This window comes from Eurypyga helias, unplaced genomic scaffold (genome assembly GCF_000690775.1).
Source record: "Eurypyga helias isolate BGI_N326 unplaced genomic scaffold, ASM69077v1 scaffold18843, whole genome shotgun sequence".
Classification (NCBI taxonomy): domain Eukaryota; kingdom Metazoa; phylum Chordata; class Aves; order Eurypygiformes; family Eurypygidae; genus Eurypyga; species Eurypyga helias.
Genome location: NW_010243338.1, coordinates 6,007 through 26,545, shown reverse-complemented (window position 1 = coordinate 26,545; position 20,539 = coordinate 6,007). Strand labels below are relative to the sequence as shown.

The window sequence follows — 20,539 nt, the reverse complement described above, 5'->3', positions numbered from 1 at the left end:
AAGAGTGAGGTGCAGGAGAAAAGTGGGACAAGGTGATAGGTTTTGATGGCAGTAACACAGAGACATCAACCTGGCAGTCAATTCCTCTGCTCCTATACAAGGGGAAGAATAAAGGGCTGCTGGTTACATGAAAGATCCTTCAGAGAGAATACAGGGTATATAGAAACTGCATTGAGATTGAAGGGAAACACAAATTCCTAAGAAAACAATGTCACAGGTGGCGACTGTACAGTAACATCACAGTTACAATCACAGTTACAGAAGGTCAGTTATAATGAGGCACAGACTAACATTAAGAGGCCTCCTCACTCTCTGCTCATAAAACAGTGTTGTCTGAAGTTCATTAAGCTACTGTTAAGTGCTATAATGCTACACACATTAAGAGGATAACAGAGAAAATAAACAAGAGTAATTGACAGAGTGTCCCACTCAAAAGCCAGCTGCAGAGTTAGCTGTTAGAAACAAGCACAGCCAGCCAAACCACAGATTCATCAACAGAAGAGCCAGGAAAGTTTTTGTCTACAAAGTAAACACAGTATCCCACAGTGTACAGTCCAGCTTTCACAGGAGAGCATCTCCCATGACCTCTGCACAGCACAGACCTTCTAATTCTACCTGCTTATTCTTGGAAGATCCAAGTAACTTGTATTGGCTGATTATCTGTCGGAAGATTGTCTTTAACATTAGGAGATGCTGGTACTTCTGTTGGAATTTGGTTCTAGTGATTAAATAATGTTCTAACCTGGTGTTTGATTTCAAACTTGCATTCTTCTGGCTTCTGACTCCTCCCTATGCCTTTCTGATTATGAGGTTCCTCGGTATATGATTTTAGCTCTCATACCTAGCAAAACTGCCCATCCCTTCACATTTTCCACTCATCTCCCTCCAAATTTTTTTGACAGCTTTCCTAAGGTGTGGTCACCAATATGATACATATTCTGGCACCAAGTACTCCAGAGCCAGATAAGGAGAAATGTTTCATCCCCCTACCTTTGCTCACTCACAGAAGGTACTGTGGTTGACCCTCATGGTTGCAGCTAGCACTGAGGTTGGTTATTAGCAAGTTGTTGTCCTGATGCTGATGCACCCTCTGCTCCTGCCTCAGCAATTTCTGTAGCTCAGCAAACAGCTGCACCTTATCCACCAGTACACTGTACCATGATAAGCACAGGAATACACAGCTATGCTAGAGTAATGCGACAAAGCCTCCAGAGCTTAAGATGCATCACTGGGTAAGGAAGAATATATCCTCTGGTCATAGCTTTACCTTGGCCATTTTTCTGTTGTAGCCTCTTCCAGTAAAGGAAAGACAACTAATCCTTTGCCTGTTGAGTGTGAGCCCTGCAACTTCTGTCCATGCAGGATCCCTCTGTATTAGCAGCTACACACATTCACAGAAAGTGAACTCCTGTTAGGTGGTACAGTAATAACCAGAAGCCTTAAATGCGAAGTAACATTTACACTTTGAAGGACTGCCTGGCAGGAAGAACGTACAATAAGAAAAAATCTTAGAGGCATAACTTGAAACCAAACTTCTTCTATATCTAGGCAATCTACAGGTGATTACACTATTCTTCCTTTAGATAGATTCTTGAATTGAAATTTTTTCTTGAATCACTAGCCTTCCAGACTAAGCACTTCACAATAAATTAGTTCTATTATGATAGACTACAGGTAACCCATTTTGCCTAAAAAGACTGGAAAAAATTAGACATTCAACATCACAGCACACTTCACACTGTTGGCTTTTGAAGTGTCAAATGATTTGCAATGAGAAAGTTTGTTATTCTGCAACCATCTTGACTATTTCACATTTACATAATTCTAATTCCAACGATGCTCGAGACAAACTGCAGATCTAAGGCTGTTCAGGAATTACAGCACTTTGAAATTGAGATGAACACACCCAGACATTCATTATACCAATCAAGTGAAAGTTGCCATGCCTACAGCTGCGAACAGCCAAAACACGTTGAAAGGAGTTTCGGAGTTGCTCGTCTGTAGCCTAGTACTATAAGGTAACTCAAAATAGCACAAGTTAACATCCTGGCACCTCTAAGTCAGTCACGCCAGTTTAGGAGCTCCTCCACATGCAGCTTTCTCAGATGTCTCTAGTGTGGGAACAGCAATTCAGAGGAGAGGGACACAAATAGCTCCAGACAAAAGACACCTTTTGCCATCTGGCCCACACTCAGTCAGCTCGTCTACGTTGTGCACGACAGTGAAGCAAAGAATACATTCCAGCATTAAGCTGAATAATATTTACCTATTTAAAATGGAAGTGTTATGAACATAGAATTGTTTTGATGAATTAGTTTTGTACATATTTGTGTGTTTGCCTACAAGCCATTCTTCGACTACGTGTCTCAACAAGGAAGACTCCCAAGGATACACTGCTATAATTGTTGAGAAGTATTTATTCAGCTTTTACCTTGAAGATCATACTGCTTCATTTACTCAAGTTTTCTCTAAACATCCATATGAATTTCTTACTGAAGCCATCACATATTACTGACATCCAATTGTATTACACAGCTTGTTTGTTACGACTATTTCAGATCTAAATCTAGATTTAAGTTTCCCCTCAGATTTTTCTAAGTTCCCTAGGTATTTTTAGTTTCACTCTAGACTTGAGTTTTCACTCCTGATTCACTTAGCCATGTAAGTTAAATCCGAACTGCCATTTCAGGCTTTTTGGGGAGCCAACTGGTAGAACACAGCCGTATCAAACAAAGCACATGCTTATTTTTTCCATGCATATATACTATTATTCAGTCTGCTATGGTAACAGTCTATTAATTCACAAAGTGGCATGCAGCTCCAGCAGTGCTAAAACACTCAGTGGGGCACAGACCGATCTCCAGAAACACAGCACTCTTACCTACACGTTCCTCTGCCTGCAGCTGTGGGCATTCACTGACCCGCCTTTCTCCTGCACATCCCTCAGGGCAAGAGCACCAGCTACACAAGCTCAGGACACTTTCAGCCCAGTGGGACGGGCAAAGACAATCAGCTTCTTAAATATGGAACTTTCCTTAAAAATCCAAGCAGCTCTGGGGAAAATACCGTATGTTCTCCTCTGTCAACAACCAGGAAGAGGAACCTAAGCAAACCTAAGCTGATCCCATTTTGATCGGAATAGTACAAGTCTTGGTGCGCGGTTTTTCATTCAGCTTGAGTTAAGACTTAATAGTGTTCCTGTCTGCGATGTTCAAACATGCAGGTCATTTTCCATCTCCCATTTTTTGAGAGTCATGAAGTAGGAACTTCATTTAGGGAAAGGATGGCTTCAAAATGGTAGCTTCAGTAAGATTTTGCCCTGTAACATACAGAAATCATTCAGCAGATTTCTGCTAAGGTCTCAGCTGAAGGATCCATTTCACAATGCTGAGGAGCACTGCTTTAGAAAGCAAGGAAAGAACCCTTAACTTTGGGGTTGAAAAAGGGAACAATGATGTAGAATAGCATGAAGAAGCTATCAGATACTTGGTTAAAAGCCATGCAACTTGAAGAACTCAAGTTTCTCATAGATATTAAATAAGATTTCATGACTTTCCATAACAAAATAAAGATGATGGAACAGACCTGAATTTGTTGCAGGTATTTTGCCAAATACTCAGGCTAATCCATTCAAAACAGTTTCCAAATTACAAAAGTCGAAGCTGTGTTCATGCAGTTAGGTTGAAATAGACCAAATTGGAGACAGGGGAGAACAGAGAATGATCACCTTTATCATTGGCTACTATTCCTTTAATTCATACTAATCAAAATATATTTATGATACCAGTTTGAAAGATAATGAAATATTTTCAGAATGGCGTGGCAATATCTGCCCTGTTTGGATATTCTCCAGGAAATAACTGTTACCACAGATTTAGAAGATCAGCTCAAGAAGGAAACCACTGACAAAAACCCAAAGATCTGAATTCCCCTCTTCAAGAAAACTGGTATCTCTTTAGGACTGCTGTCAATTGGTTTAATACTGTTTGAAGTGTCAAGAAACCCTTCTAAATACAGGTCAATATTTACAATGGTCATGTGTCTAGGCAAAATTCTTTAAGTCAATGGAATACTCAATTTCCACACACACACCCCCACCCCCCCCAATTCCCCAAAGCAAAAAGCACACTGTGGTTAACGCAAATGGCTAGGTAAGTATCCTTGAAGGATGATGAACCTCCTTAATTACTGATCTAAGAACATTAATTTGCAGAACTTTGATTGACTTTCATGATGCAAGGTCAAGTTAACTAGGTTTAATCAACTACTTTTAAGCTATTTTAAAGAGTTAAAGTAACTCAAGCGTTCTCTTATACCTGCAATCTTACAGTGCCACTGCCCACCCACCCTGGGGCATGATAGTAGTTCTGTCCCTCAGTGATTTATAGACTTCTAAAACATCTGCTCTCTGCCCTAACACACAGAAACTTGGGTTTAAGTTCATGCTATTCTTCACAGAAAAACATTGCCACTTGTACATCTTTTGTACAGTAGGGGCATTGGGGCAAGGACACATTATTTTACTAAGGTAAACTAAGCAATGACAGAAAGAGAATTTGCAGCATACGTAAGAGACTGGCAGCTGCAGAATCTGGGTTTGTTTTCAGTCACATAGGCAAAAATCACTACAGCTATTACATAATTAAGCAAAAAGCGTAAGGACATTTCACATGTTTTTTTCCTTCCTAGCCTATAAAAACGGGGCTAGAAAAAGAATGAAATTTAAAAACCCACCACCACCCTTAAGAACAGCAAAGCATTATGCCTCTAACCTAATTATAAAACCTATCTACAAGCAGCAACCAACTTCCTACTCAAACACCACATTTCCAAAACTAGATTTGCCTATCAATTAACAGCACAGAAATTAAACCACATTTAATGTAGCAGAACACAGAACAGCAAAGTTTAAGTTAACAGACAACCCTGCCAGCTAGCTGAATATATGAATCTGCAGATGAAAAACATGCATTTTTATATTGGTGTTGCACTCCAAGGTCATACTAGAGGCAAAACAAGACCATTATTAGGTGTAACAAGCTGACACTGATGAGCTTCATTTGCATGCAATGACAAAAAATTAACACCTAGTTTCCATCTTCAACCCAAACTGTTTTTCACATCATTCGGGAGCCAGAAGACATCAAGAAAAAAGTCCACACTAGAATCCCCTCCACCCCATATTTACTTTGGCACAAACGTGACATTTCTGTCCTTGACTGTCAGGTCTTATTTAATGTTACTCCCACTTTGGTTTACTTTCCCAAGCAGCACTACTTTTAAGACATATCACACACATTAGAGAAGTTTATAGTCCATTTCTTATATTGCCATATAACATTATGCTTTATATATGCTGCACGCCAGAAATTACTCTTAACTTGAGCTAGTTCATAACTCTGATATTTAAACTTCCCTATAGTTTTTCACATCCAGCATTTCTTTTCATAGCTATTTGCTTCCTAGTTCATAACCACAGCTTTTAAGCGCTTATCTTCTATGACAAGAATTCCAGAAAAAAATTCCTATGAAAGCAGACTAGAATTTGTCATGGCCCTTCTATAACTATTAGAATTGGACACTACATTGCACAGTCTATCTGTGAGCAAACTGTCTGCTGTGTATTACTGGCAAACATATGAATGATTTAATGGTTTGCTTTCAGTCACTGAAACAGAAAGCTTTCTAAACTGTTTCCACCCATGAAGTATCTCAGCAGCTCTGCAGGTCTCAGCATTCAGAAGCCATGCAAGGAGCATAAAATGAGCAGGCTGAGACATGCTCCCGAGACTGGTCTAACAGCTACTAAAAGATGCTTAACCCAGGATCTCCAAGCCACGACTGCAATGGAAAGAGCAGTTTCCTTCAGCCTTTTCAAACAGTGGCAAAGGGCATGTTTAGCCATTTGGCCTGCAATCACATAAACATCATCACAGAATGGTTGAGATTGGGACCTCTGGAGATGGTGTTGTTCCCTTGCTCAAGGCAGGGTCATCTCCATTAGGTTACCTAGGATATTTCCCAGGCCAATCTGGGTTTGAGTATCTCCCCACTCCAGTGTCTCTGCTGGGAAGCCCAGACCTTGATCCAGCACTCCAGGTAGGTCTAACCAGTGTTGAGTAGGGGGGCTGGATCACCACGCTTCTCCCACTGCTCATCCCAATGCAAACCAAAGTGCTGCTGAGTCATCTTTACCACAAGAGCGCATTGCTGGGTCATGCTCAATTTGTCTACCATCCAGAGGTGAGGCTGCTGGTCAAGTTGAGCACAAACCCCACCTTTTTTCTGGTTCTGACTTAGGGTGTAGTGCCTACCCAGTGGTAACAATATTGTCTTCATATATCAGAAAAAGTATCAGGGAAGACATGACCACATTCACCATATGGTAATGTGCTTCTGAACGCTGCAGCGGTGCAGACATTTATCAAAATTACAGTTAAGACTACAGTAAACACAAAGATTACTGTGGATGAGAGAAAAATATAATGATATTTTGTAACCCCTACAGCAAAGTCACATCATTAAGCATTAGAGAACGTTTCAATGCTCATATCCTTCAGCAGAAGAGCAGAAAGAAACAGAATTATTAAACCAGCAAGCCTACAAATTCTGTATTACAACCAAATCTCAGTATCTTAGCATCGTAAAAACTACTCCAAGTGAGTATCACTACACAATAAGAATGAATGGGGACCAGGTTGAGAGACTGAGGGAAGCCTATCCTCATTTAGCCAAAATGTAAACTTTAATGTTGAAGAAAATGCATAATTTAAGCAAACTAGAAGAAATACAGCCTCAGTGCGCTCAACATGTGCAACCAAATTCGGCATTATTCGAATTACCTTGATGTTATGCAAATAAAAATATTTAGGCTTGAAGGCAGAAGTTAAATAAGCCTGTTTAAAGAAAAAAAAAAAAGATTTAAATACAAGTTTCTTTTCAGTAAACAGAAGGAAAAGCTTCAAGGCTTCACAAGCACAACGCTTTGTACCACACTGTCTCGCAGCGTTATCATGATGGACTTCCATGCTCGTGTCTAAACCAAAACTGAGCAACACTTAATCAGGCATAACAGAACTTGCCATAGAAGTGAAAATATTTCCATAGTGCTTTCTCAGCAGACCTAGTAGGTATGGTAACATGATGATTCAGCAGATGAGCTCCTGCACAAAACAGAGGGAAATGTCTACCAGAAGTGGAAGAGTTGCTGACCATTCAGCTGCAATTATCCCAGAGTGATTGTCTTTTTTGGATTCACATGCATGGTCTCTCTCTAGTGAGGCACAGCAGCCTTCTGTGAATTTCTTCAGGACTATTTCTTATTCATACTAACCTACTTCCCCTCTGCCTTCCTTTCAACCTCTACTTGCTGTAAATACCTTCCTGATATTTACTGAAATCACTGCTGGCTGAACAGATCAGACTGGTAAGGTAGACATGGAGTAACAGACATGCCACAGATACACCCTGTTGTACAAGACAAAGAACAGGTATATATGCTCTTATTTGACACCAGTAACAAAAAACTCTTCCCCTCAACTAGCTCAGGGAGATGTGTGCAACTGTCACCTAAGAAAAGCAAAGTACATAAGTCACGTAATGCAGCTGAAATCTCAGCATCTTTACCCTTACAGGAGGAAGATTTTAACCCTAAGAGTCACATATCTTCTGGAATCAGGACTATCAAAAAAAAAACCCTTAAGATTCAAGAAACAGGATCAAATAGGAACTGCTATCTAAAATTAGAAATGCACGCTTTCTTTAAATAAACAGCAAATTCTTTAAGAATCAGTTTTAACATTGTTCTGGCTGTCAGAGTACCACAGCGTGAATTCATTGCTCTGCACAGAAGCAGCTACACTGAGGTGCACAAACCCCAAATGCTTCAGAAGTAATTAGGAGATGGAAGCAAAACGAACTATGTAACCAGTGAGAAGGAAAAAGTGACAGCCACAGAATCACAAATGGCAAAAACGAGGGAAACAGCAAAAAGTTTCTATGGACCACACGAGATCTAGTGGCTGCTAAAAAAGCCAGACTGTATCAAGATTTGTTTTCTGTAGTAAAAGCCAGCCTTCCCCTCCATGCATTAAATAGTAGGCTGATACAATAGAACAGTTGTTCCTGCAATCAGCATATGCTCTTCTGCTCCGTCTGGTCACCTACAAATATCATCTAAGTGTGGTTAGACAGATGGGAAGCTCCACCAACTGCTTAATCAGCAGCCTAAAGGCCTCTAACAAGAAATTCCATGTGACATTTGAAAATCATTCTAAGTTTTAATAGGGCAAGGTGTTTATCTGAAAGCATTTAATTTGTGACTAAGAGCTATGCCTTCAATTTTGACTTATTTAATACATTATAATAGAATTTATGCCAAGTAAAGAGAACAAACTCAGGTCAGAAAAAGATTAAAAGATAAACAATAGTAAGAGAGGCACACTCATACATAAAAATAGCTGCTAGAGGGCTAAACCAGCTTGTTCTTGTTTGCCTATTTCCTCTTTACTACTGCTCTGTTAGTAAGTTAGTGCACATTGCTACCAACCTCAATACCACTTTGTCTCGCTAGTTTTACAGCTGTATTGTAGTAGCCACAGCGTAAAAGATGTTCCACCATCATACGATCCATACGTTTCTTCTTCCACATGTTTGCAGCAGCTGGCTGGTCACTACTATGTTCTTTCAGATGTTCAATCCTACGTTTGCAGAGTTTTGCACTTTCATCTTCAGCCTGGATTGATTCAACTGCCTAAAAAGTAGAAATTAACAGGAACAAATAAGAACTATACATTTTCAATTTGCTTTTAAAGTAGAACGCTAATAATGGGTTCTAAGCGTTCTTTACATATTATACAGTTACTCCCAATAGCATTCTTTCATTTAGAAAAACGTTTCCTATGGCAGTGTGGAAGTTTCAGTATGGCTGGTCTAGTTCTGAGGTAACCTTGCATATAAGTAAGCGTTGACTTATTCGACATTTAGAGTATATGTATTTTTCTGCTTTACATGCAGTTAGTCTGAAAACAGCAACATATCAACTAAAGCAACTGCTGCAATAGTCTGCAAAGAGCTTTGTGAAGGTTTGTAGTCATCTGGTCCAAACAGCTGAAAACCATGAATTTCCACCTCTAACCTATGCATGGCTTCTTCCTCAAGCAGCTGTCCTACTGAATTAGTTCTACTGAGGAGTGATGGAGTAAACCCACATTACTTCTAACACACTGGAGACATTTTAATCAGTCATGCAATAATGAAAATTATATAAAGGTGCCAAGAGGCAAAATGTTTAATTCAAGGATCTTGGAGTAGCTTTTCAAAAATTATCAGCTTTGTTAAACTGGTATTATTTTACTTACCTCTGCTACTCTGGAAACAGGGATCTACTGTTAGGAGTCTTATTTAAGAAAATAAATTTGTCCAGAGGAAGCAAAAGGACTTTTTTTTTTTTTTTCTTTTAAACTGCGATATTGGCAAGCCCAGTGCAAAACACACACCCCGAAATACCTCCACAACATTTTTCTTTTTCTAAAGAAAACACAACCACTCTGGCCATACTTAGTTTCCTTCCACCTTCAAGTGGTACAGCCGATTAGTTATGCTGCAAATTTTGCTAGGCAATTTTACTACAGGCCTATTGTAGGTCAAAGCTAGTTGACTCTGTGTAGAGCACGAGAAGCACAGGTCACGCCAGGCCACAGAACACACAAAAGCTTCGAGTACTCCTATATGCTTGCTAAGGTGAAAGCAAACCAGAAGATGATGGAGGCTTAGCACCAGTCCCACCTGCGATAAATCACTAGTGATGCAATTTCAGGTGGGGTTGCCTGACTTGGTGACAACTTTAAACTCACCAGCTTGTGTCTAAGTAAGTGCACAGCTATGGCAGCAAAAAAGTCCACGCAGGTGTGCCAACCAAGCACAGACCAAATCACCTGGCTTTTGGCAGCCCACTTTGCACTCCATGCTGGCACAGCTACCTTTCCAGTACTCAAGCTGTTCAGGGTACAATATTATCACTGGATAACAGCTCCAGCTCTGGAGGCACAGGCTGGTTCTAACTGCTTTTGCCATGCATGCTCATTTAAAGACAACTTCTGGAAGGATCAGTATTTAAAAAGCAAGGTCAAATAAATAAAAATTTGTGCAAGCCTACCAAGCATTTGCCCCAATTAAGTTTGATCTGGCCCTTAATACCAAATTCAAGTATTTAAAACCATAGCCACCACAGAAGACAACCTTTTACTAAATTTCATGTAAACATCTACAACCTGAGTTATTTTTATTTCTTAAGTCTGAGTTACTTGATTACTGAACTTAGCCTTACTTTGTAACATAGGGTTTGGAGATGCCTATTTTGTTTAAGTTAGAACTGAGGCTTTACCTATTCAGCAAGCAAACAACTCGCTCAAGCCCAAACTCACTTTCACTTGCTAGATGCCTGCAGTATTATCAGATGTGAAGGCAACCTCGAGAATTATGCTGAACATAACTAGCAGAATTCAAGGCATCCAGGCACAAAGGTTGAGCCCCTTCCCATTCCACAAGATTCTCCTTATATGGTTTTGTATCTGGACTCAAACAGCTCTTGCTGGGGTTGGTGGTTTTTTTTTTTTTTGATCCTTCTAGTGCATTCAGAAAGGCTTCGGATACTTTTCTAAACCCTCTGAAGCAAGTCTATCTGGACTTGCCCTGCTCGATGTGAACAGAACTTGAGGGAACAAGCACATTAAACAGGATACAAAAGGGAAAACACAAAGACCTAGGTCTCCCTAGGATCATTTTCAGAACCCAGGAAACCTGCTGTGTTGACAAGAGTAGTTAAGGTGTTAAAAGAACCATCTAATTCTATTATGGCCATCTCAGCAGTTCATCAGATCCTTGTCTAAACACAGGAGGAAACAGAGATCCCACATGGGTCCAAAGGCCCTAAAGAAAACAATAATTTTGCTCGGGGCAGAGATTACGGAGAAGACAGCTGGAGTTGAGGGTTTGGAGCAGAAACAAGACCTTTGTATTTCAGAAGAGTTTTACTGTTAAAGAGAGGTTTTTCGCCTTTTGTTCTTTCTGAGCAGCTCTAAGATTCCCCAGAGTCTTTCAGGCAGTCAAAAAAACAAATGAGCAATTACACTAAAATGGAGCCTTGCACCCAAAACATTCAGCAATGCCTTCAGACACGCCCCCGCAGTCAGCAAAGATTTAACAAGTAAATAACTTAACTCCTCCACATCCTTACTACACACCCACAAGCAAAATCTGACACCTCTTTCAGAAATAGCAGTAATTTCTTTCTGTAAGTAGAGAGAAGTGAAGAAAACATTCTTCAAGACCTCTAAGACTCACAAACCAGAGATGAAAACAGAAATTAGATTTATGAAGTCTTTTGCAGAACAGCTTTTCAACACCTAGCTAACCTGTTCAAGCAGAAAACCCCAAATCAACATACATGACTGTCATTTTCACGTTGTGAACCTCCAAGGTATTTTGACGCTTCACTTAATGTAGTCTCAAGATTTATATCTGTTGGTTATTTCATTTAAGTTTTAATGAAATGACTTTGCAACCATTTATTTCATCTATTTATTTTTGAAGAAGCACTGGCAACAGAGCTATTTTCATTTTTCTGCAACATTTGTTTCAAAGTAAGTGTTCTGATGAGTCTCAGGATGAGTAATATTTCCATTCAAAATAAGGATGGTTTACAGTATATAGTTTATGTTTTTAACTCATTCTTCTTGGAAAGATGTGGTGAAAAGAGCATTCAAGCTGAATAGCTAGAAGCAGGTTATCCTGCTAAACTTTGTCTAAAAGGCTTTTAGTATTATTTCCTAGGAACCTTCCAACCTGCAAGTTCAATGTTTATAAAAATGTTCAAGTAACAATCCAGGGCAACTCGCACTTTCTTCTGCCAAGAAGGCTCAACACTGCATACAACCACACACCCACTGGAATTTAAACGTATTTTCAGACTCATCTTCTACCTGGTATTGCTCTTTAAATGATCAGTTAATGCAATTGCACAAACCTTTCTAGCAGACAAGCAAAAACTGATGCAAATCAATTTATTTTGCTACTATTTCTTTTCCTGTGGGTAGTGAAATTCCCTTTCAGGACTATAAATCATAGTAATTTTACCTCTAAGAGGTTTGTTATACTTAGCCATGGAACACTAAGTCACATTTCATAAGCACAGTAAAGCAAGATACAGTAAGTTCTGCCATTTTGCTGTGCATGTTAAGGCCTTTATTTACAGTGCCAGTAATACCCATACCTCAAAAAGAAAATCCAAGCAAACAGCATTGCAGAAAACTACTTCTGTTCACTTTGTAAAGACAAAGCAATCACAAGGTAGAACACCACTTACCTTCCGTTTCAGAACACTGAGTTTTTCAACTACTCCATCCAGCAGACTAACAACTGAATCCACAGCAGGACAATTGCTCAGTGTCTTCTCCAGCTCTGCCACCACCATTGTAACGTGGCTGGTCTCTCGATCAATGTTTTTCTGTGCAGCTCGAAACCGTTTGTTCAGTGTTTCATATGGCACCTAAATGACAAATAACGAGTCATGAGAATTTCTATATTAATAAAGTCAGGTCTTCTAGAGTTTAAAGAGAGAATCTCTGCATCTATCCAATGCAGTCAGAAGAACACCTAGGTTCTTGGACACTAGAGGTCATTAATCTACCTCAAGTTCTTATATCAAAACCCTTATTTAAGCCTTCTCAGCAAGAAGCCAACACTTCAAAGATTATGGAAAATAACAGCGACAGGAAATAAAAGCTGGTAGATTCTTTTGTGATACTGATTTCACCTATCCTGCTTTGAATGTAGCAAGCACTGATGGAAACTAGTCAGGAAGAACAGAAAGCAAAGAGAAATGGAAATCTACGCTTCACTACAACTAACGAAAAACCTTCAGTACATGGCTTTTAAAATTTGCATTTCTTTCCTTCAGGAGGTCATAAAATAAGAGAAAGTTGCCTTCAAAAAAGCACGTACAGCACAAACTGGCTACCGAAAAATTTATACGCAGTACACCAATGGTTATTCAGGAAATCCAATAGGTCTCCTACCTATTTCTGCCCATAAATTACTACTTTTTAACATTAATTCCAGTAGGGCTATAACAAATGCCAAGAGAAACACCATACAAGTTTTCTTTTAGTGAAAAAAAGCCTACACTAGATGATTGTTAAGTTAGTTAAAACCCTCTAAGGCTCCTTTCCTTGGTTTAGTGACTAAGCAGTCCTGGAGGTCTCCTGTCCCACTTGTCCCATGCCTTTATGGGACAGCCACATCAAAGCCCCCACTGACGGCCATTAGGGACACATACCTGGGAGCAGTCTACAGCCTGGACAAATTTTAGGGTACTGAATGATTTGGGGGAAGCTTACAGTAAATGTTAAGCCACTCCCATCATGTTGCTTCTACTACAGTGACAGCATAAACAATTTAGACAGGAAGTCCTACTACTTCACAGAAACAGGAATTTTAGAACTAAAAACATTCCAGAGTTAGACACATAAATCATCCAGATCTTTTATCTTGAAAAAAGTCTGTGAGAGTTCGTTCAGGTAGGTATGACAATCTTGATTGCTTTTCCACAAATCAAAGACATAATTAGCTAGCAACCAGAGTACACACATTAAAACAGGAAATGCAAATCAGTGTTCTGTTTGGTACATACCATGTGTATGTTTGATCAGAAATCTTTCAACCAGTGCACACACAGGGTGTTTGTTGGGGCCATTATTTTGACATCTCATGCTTTTGAACAGGGAAGCCTGGTTTCCAACCCCAAGACTTGAAGCTGGATAGCATTAAGACAACTTCTTCCCTTATTTCCTCCCTGCATTTTTCTTACTGTTCATTGAAAAATGTATTTCCTTCAGTTACATGCATCTAGTGAAATTAATTTCTGCAAGTCCTTTGCTAATCAGCTTTCTACACCATGCTGAAAAGCTACATCAATCAAGACTTTCAGAAGCCATTAATGATTTACCTCTTTCACTATAAAAAGTGGTTTTGTTAGATTTTGAGCAGTCAGTTGAACTGGACACACAGATCTAGTCAGTTTGGGAAAAAAAAATTATCTAGCTTTAATCTCCCTTTCACCTAGTTTCTTATCTGCACACAAGAGCAGTAACAGTTCCTGTTTCCCATGCTCGCTCTCTTCAGTGTGCAGATTTCTGGCACAGTCTGTGTTCATATGACATTTAAAACAACTGGACTTCTAATTACAGTTGGCATCATTGCATATAATTTATAATGTGTCTAGGTGCAATAGAGGGTTTGAATCTTCGTTTATCTATTTTTTCTTTTCCTACCCCAAAAAATTCTAAATATCCTGTGTGGAAGGGGCTAGGATTTGAACTGTTTTATTATATATTCTGAAAGTAAATACAAATAACTATATTGTTAAACACAATTTTAGTGTACCATAACCAGGGAAATGGCTTTAAAGATACAATGAAATTATTTGCACAACCAAAACAGAGTAAATACTCTTCACCAGAACCATGATCTGCATGGGCGCTTGTTTCTTACTACAGAGCCAGCAGTTTTTATGGAATATTTGGAAATCATACACTGAATTTACAGGCCTAGATTCTAGAAATACCAAAATTTAGAAATTTGCAGCCACTATGTTTCTTACTGAGAAAGTATCTTATCTAGACTCTGCATCTTGATCCACTGGTTCTGTTATTACAGCTCCTATGCCTCAAAAGAAACACCATTTCTCAGCATTGGTTTGCTTTACCAAAAGCTCTTCAAAAGTTACAGACACTGTACCAGTAAGTTTATATTTTTCTCCAATAATGAAAGTAAATGGAAGGAGCACATAACAAAACAATGCTCTGAAAAAAGTAATTCTAAAAATACTTAGTTATGGTTCACTTCAATTTTCAAGTACCACAGTTATAAAGAGTGAACACCGAACTTTTTGAACCAAGAAACAGCTGCAAAATTTACATATCATTTGCTGCCACAAGCCTACTACAGACTTCCAATTTTTACTTCCAGTAACACTCTGTGATGAAGCCTGGATTACACAGTTAGTCTTTAAGGACAAGAGTGACCTACAGAACTCAGCCAAGGAAGCTTTACCTTAAGGAAAAAAGCATAACCAACCACTAAACACTGAAAAAATTCACAGCATAAGCATACAAGAGAACACAAAGGAGAGATGTGAAACATCAGTAGGTAGCATATTGAAATCCAGTGTCACTAAACAGGTTCTGTTCTTTTGATCATCAGCTTCCATGGCTGCAGACACACGCTGTGGTTTAACCCCAGCCAGTAACCAAGCACCACACAGCCGCTCGCTCACTCCCCAATGGTTGGGATGGGGGGGAAGAGAATTAGAAGAATAAAAGTGAGAAAACTCGTGGGTTGAGATAAAGACAGTTTAACAGGTAAAGCAAAAGCCACGGCCACAAGCAAAGCAAAACAAGGAATTCCTTCACCACTTCCCGTCAGCAGGCAGGTGCTCAGCCATCTCCAAGAAAGCAGGGCTCAGTCACATGGAACAGTTACTTGGGAAGACCAACACCATCACTCTGAACATCTCCCCCTTCTTTCTTCCCTCAGCTTTATATGCTGAACATGACACCATATGGTATGGAATATGCCTTTGGTCAATTGGGGTCAGCTGTCCCAGCTGTGTCCCCTCCTAGCTTCTTGTGCACCCCCAGCCTACCCACTGGTGGTGTGAGGAACAGAAAAGGCCCTGACTGTGTAAGCACTGCTCAGCAATAAAGAAAGCATCCCTGTACTATCCACACTGTTTTCAGCACAAATCTAAAACAAACTGAGGAGACATGGACTGAAGGGCTGGAATACAACAAGGGTTAGGGACTGACTGGACAGACAGACTCAAATAATAATGATCAGTTGCTCGAGCGCTACCTGGGGGCCAATTACAAGTATTGCGTGACTCCCAAGGAATGTTATCAGCTCCAACATGTATGTTTTCAGCCACGTCACTATGAAACAGAACACACAATCAGAAAGCTCAAGGAGCACAACAAATTAATGGAGTGCTTGACAATGCTGGGTGGCAGAGCTGCCATTTAGAAAAAATGACAAGCTGGAGAAACACACCAAAAACTTTATGAAATGCAATCAAGGCAAAAAACACAACCAAGCACTGCACCCAGCACAAATCCACCACAGGCTGGTGAATAACTGGCTAGGACCACTTCTGCAGAAAAAAAATGTAGAGGATGTTCTGATGGACAGCAGGCTGGACACAATCCTCAGCAGACAATTGTGGCAATGAAAGTTAACCACATGCCAGGCTACATTAGGAAGACCAAAGGCAGTGGGTTAAGAGAAATGATTGTTCTTTGTGTTCAGCACTCAAGCAGAGTCTGGTTTTTAAGTTGCCTCCTCCACTCCCACCAAAGAATGCTGACAAACCAGAAAGAGGCCAGAAGGCCACCACCACGATGGTTGTTCGCTGGTTGGAGGATACATAATCCAAAGGAGCTGAGAGCAGCAAGCTTGTTTCACTTGCAGAAGAAAGGCTACAGGGAGCTGGGAGCAGCACAATCTGATAGAAGTCTTCCACTACCAAAAGGTGAAGGTCATAGATAAGAGCTAGCCAGCCTTTACTCCAGTTAGAGCAAAAAGGAAAGAGGCAGAGTCAACAACTAGCAGCAAAGAAAATTCCAGCTGGACAGAAGGAAAAAAAGTATTTTAACCTCGGGAGTTCGTAAGCACTGAAACAGCGGCCCTGAAATGTGGTCGAATCTCCACCCTTGGAAACTTTCAGAACTAGGCAGGACCCTGAGCAACTCTAATAAGCTTGGAAGTTAGCCTGGATTTAAGCAGAAGCCTGAACTACACTGTCTGCAGAGGTCCTTTCGTACCTTAATTTTATGAATTCACCTAGAAAGAGACTGGATCTTAGATTCCCATTGCTAATTTAGACATCAAAAGCCTCTCCATATGATGATATGAATGGCCATACCAGGTAAGACCAGAAGCCTCTCCTCTGTCACCAGCCTTTCTCTGACAACATCCAGAAAGGTGGTGGCACTTGAAAAAAGGCAAGGACAAAAAGTTACTAATCCCAAATAGTCTCTTTAGGCTTCTTGAGCCAGAGGTGGAAGTTTTATAGTAGAAACACCACAGTGTTTCTCATCCATGACCTCTGTCAGTTGTTGTTGACCTGCAGAGTTTCAGCACTGCAATATCCTGTGATGAAACGTTTCTCAGCCTCGTATTGTGCAAAGAAACACTCCTTGGTTTTGACTTGTCAACTGCTAGCCTAATTTGGGACCCTTTTGTTCTTGTTTTGGAAGCAAAAGAAGGGAACATTCACTCTCTCCTATGCCTGTCATATGTAGAGACTGAAAAGGCTCTTTCCAAACCATTCTTTGAAGACAGCCATTCAGCAGCTCTCTAGTAATTCCTACCCTTCTGTATACATTTTCCAGTTCTACATCACTTTTCAGGATGAGGGAAGGGAGAAAATAAGAGTAACTCATACTACTCAGGCAAAGAAGAAACCATGGATTTTCACTTCTACATAATGAGGTTCTCCAGTCTTCCCTTTCCCAACACTTCTGTTCTATGTTTGTCAGCATTAACCTGATCATTCCCAGAAAACATCCACTACAACCCCAAGATTCCCCCAAGCAATGATGATAATTTCTGATTCAGTTATTGTGTATATAAGGCTAAAATTGTTTTCCTTCCACCATACCTAAAAACTGTATCACAGTAACACTTGTCTGTATTTAATCTATTGTAATACCCATTCAGTCTCTTTATTCTTCTCTAACACTTCACAGTTGGGTTGTAGCTGCAATACCTTATGATAGTATCAGAGGAAACTGAATCATCTCAGTACTCACTCTCTTCCAAGCTATTCAACCAGCTGAATATCAGCAGTGCTGGCAGAGACACCAGCAGAACCCTAACACTAACCGTCTTCTACTACAGAGGTTGGCTACTAAACCTTGATGTTTGTTTCTCATCTCACCCAGTTACATACCCATGCAAGGGCTTGTGTCTTCTTTCTTTCAAGAGTTATTGGTAAGGAATACTTCAACACCCCACCACCCCCCTCCCCCCAAAAAGCATTAGTAATGCAAATAAACTATCAGATAAATCCACCAGCACTTTTTTTTTTAACACAGATTTCAAAAATCTTTGCATGGCATGACTTTTCTTTTTAAAAATTATGTTATGTATATTATTCCACATTTGATTGGTCAGGATAGTATTTCTGCATCAATAGGCCATTGGTTGGAAGGGAAAATGAAGTTATGTGTATTAAGAATCTCACTAAAATTTTACTTGAGAAAATAGAATTGCTGAAACAAAGTCTTCTACTTTGCCTTTTTTGCATAGCTATCCAAGAAAATCCTCAGACTACTCCAGCATTTGTCAGAGAATTTCCACAGAATTAAGGAAGCCAAATAAGCTTATTGATAAGAAATGTTACATCCTGCATTTCTACTCCTTTAGAAGTACAGGATGGTAGGTCAAAGTGAAATGGCTACTGCATGAAACTTCAAATAGCTGCCTGATGCTGCCCACAAGTTTTCCTAGCTGGTACATAGTAATACTGAAAGAATTAATTATGAAACACACATGTGCAATTCAAATTTTGTGAAAAATATAAGCTGCCAAACTCTTCAGCCTTCCACTAGACCTTTAGCACACCGGTTCTCAAACTGATCTGGTCACATCCTACTAATAAAGCCTAATAAGCTTAATTCCTTCTTCACTTAAGATTCAAGCCTAAAGAATTCAAAATAAAAATGGAAACTACAACCCAAAGAACCTCTTTATGACCACAACATTAATCAAAGAGTTTCTACCCCACAGTGACTACATACATGAAACTAGTTCAGGTGTAGCAGAAAGTAACAGAAAGTAGAAACCAGTTTGTTCAGCTACAACTGGGTTGTTGGAAATTATAGAGTAAGAATGATACTTAAAGAAAGTCATCACAATTGGAGGAAGATTTGTTTAGTGGGGAAAGTGAGACATTAATCATTCCCCAGTGTCTTGTTAACAGTAATTTTCAAAGGCTTGTTTTCTAAACACTGATTTTCACAGAAAATAATATATATAGCAGAATCAAGCATCCGATATGCTCCTGTATTTGGGAGAAAGAAGTTAAATCAGGTCTAACTTGACAGCAGTACCAACTCATACGCAAGGAAGTTTTATCTATATATCCTGACTTTACTGATGTCAGTGTGAATCATCCTTCTCCAATGTTACAGTCTCCTAGCTGAAAGCAACTCCTTGACACAATTTTATTATTTTTTTTTTAAATACCTACATTTTGTATCTTTTAAAATGAACTGAATTCTCAGGCAGGAGAGAATTTGAAATGGATTTAAAACAAAATCTTTTGAGGTACATTAATTGAGATAACTAGTGGGGGAAAAAGAAGTTTCAAGACAAATAAAATAAGCGTCCTACCAGATTAGGTGGGGGGAACCATTACAGAACTATGCTCTCCTTTCAAGGGTCAGAAAAGTGATGTGCTTCCTCTCCTCAACTGTGTTAGCTTATAAGACCTGAAAAGCACCAGAGATTTGTGTGAATCTACAGATCTCCAAGATAATTCAGTTGAAGACTTTGAGGTACAAATAAGCTTTTTCAAATGCCATATATTGTGCCCTTGTATGAAATTAAGCCTAGCCACCAGTAGGGAAAAGCAGTGAGAAGCACAGTGATGAAACTGCCTTTCAAAAAAACAGAAGCAAAGACAACCTAGTTCTACTTTATGCAAGAGGAAAGAGGAAGTATGGGAGTATGGAAGAAAAATTAAGCACCTCCTGAATAGCTGTAATAAACAAACAGTATCGAGGGAAAAGGTAAACCCAGCAAGAAACACCTTTGAGCATTAAGCCATTTCCTTGAGACTAAAGAAGATCACCATGCTCACCTTCAACAAAACAGAAGAGTACAGGACATCTATTACACATGATGCAGGGTACAATAAACTATTGCAATTCTTCCCTCAAACCAATAACAGTTAAGCATTTCCATCCAGAATTACTGGAATTCTGTATTTTTATACACTTTGTTTCTTCCTCTAACTTTTGGATTATTTCAGAACTGAGCCAGCATAATTATTTGTCACTGAACTAATAAAAAATGTAAATAATACCACTACTTAGAATGAATTCTTCTGAAGTGTTGCTCTTTTCAATCCCTTGAAATAATATTTTTTCCTTTTCTAGGCAAAAGCAGAAAAGGAAAAGAAAATTAAAAGGAAAGAGTAGTTTATTTCAAGAATGAGGCTTAGAATAATGGCGAGATATAGGTTTAATAAGGTACAAGCATTAATATAAACTCTTGAAAAGATGCTGATCAAAACAGACAAAATAATTTCATGAGCCTAAATGCAGTTGCAGATCATTTGGATTTAAAAAAAAAAATAATTTTTAAAAATGCATTTTAACTGTTTAAGTGAAAAGCCTAGTAGCTGCCCTTAGTTAAAAACATGTCAGTTTTACAACTCAGGAAGACAGTACTGCATATTCTAGAGCAGCTGTGCCTA

General features: G+C 39.3%; 1 protein-coding gene across 3 annotated transcripts in view; it reads right to left on the bottom strand.

The window, feature by feature from the left end:
* Positions 1-12,543, bottom strand: part of MAEA (macrophage erythroblast attacher) — a 36,597-nt gene extending 24,054 nt beyond the window's left edge. The window contains exons 1-2 of one of the 3 annotated variants that reach the window (XM_010149376.1): positions 12,365-12,543; positions 8,549-8,752 (exon numbers count right to left, since the gene is read on the bottom strand). In XM_010149376.1, coding sequence (XP_010147678.1) covers positions 8,549-8,752; positions 12,365-12,472 — 312 coding nt within the window. In that variant the 5' untranslated portion in view covers positions 12,473-12,543. The remainder of the gene's footprint in view (positions 1-8,548; positions 8,753-12,364) is intronic. The other 2 variants (XM_010149377.1, XM_010149378.1) reach the window with 2 other exon arrangements.
* Positions 12,544-20,539: the final 7,996 nt, after the last annotated feature.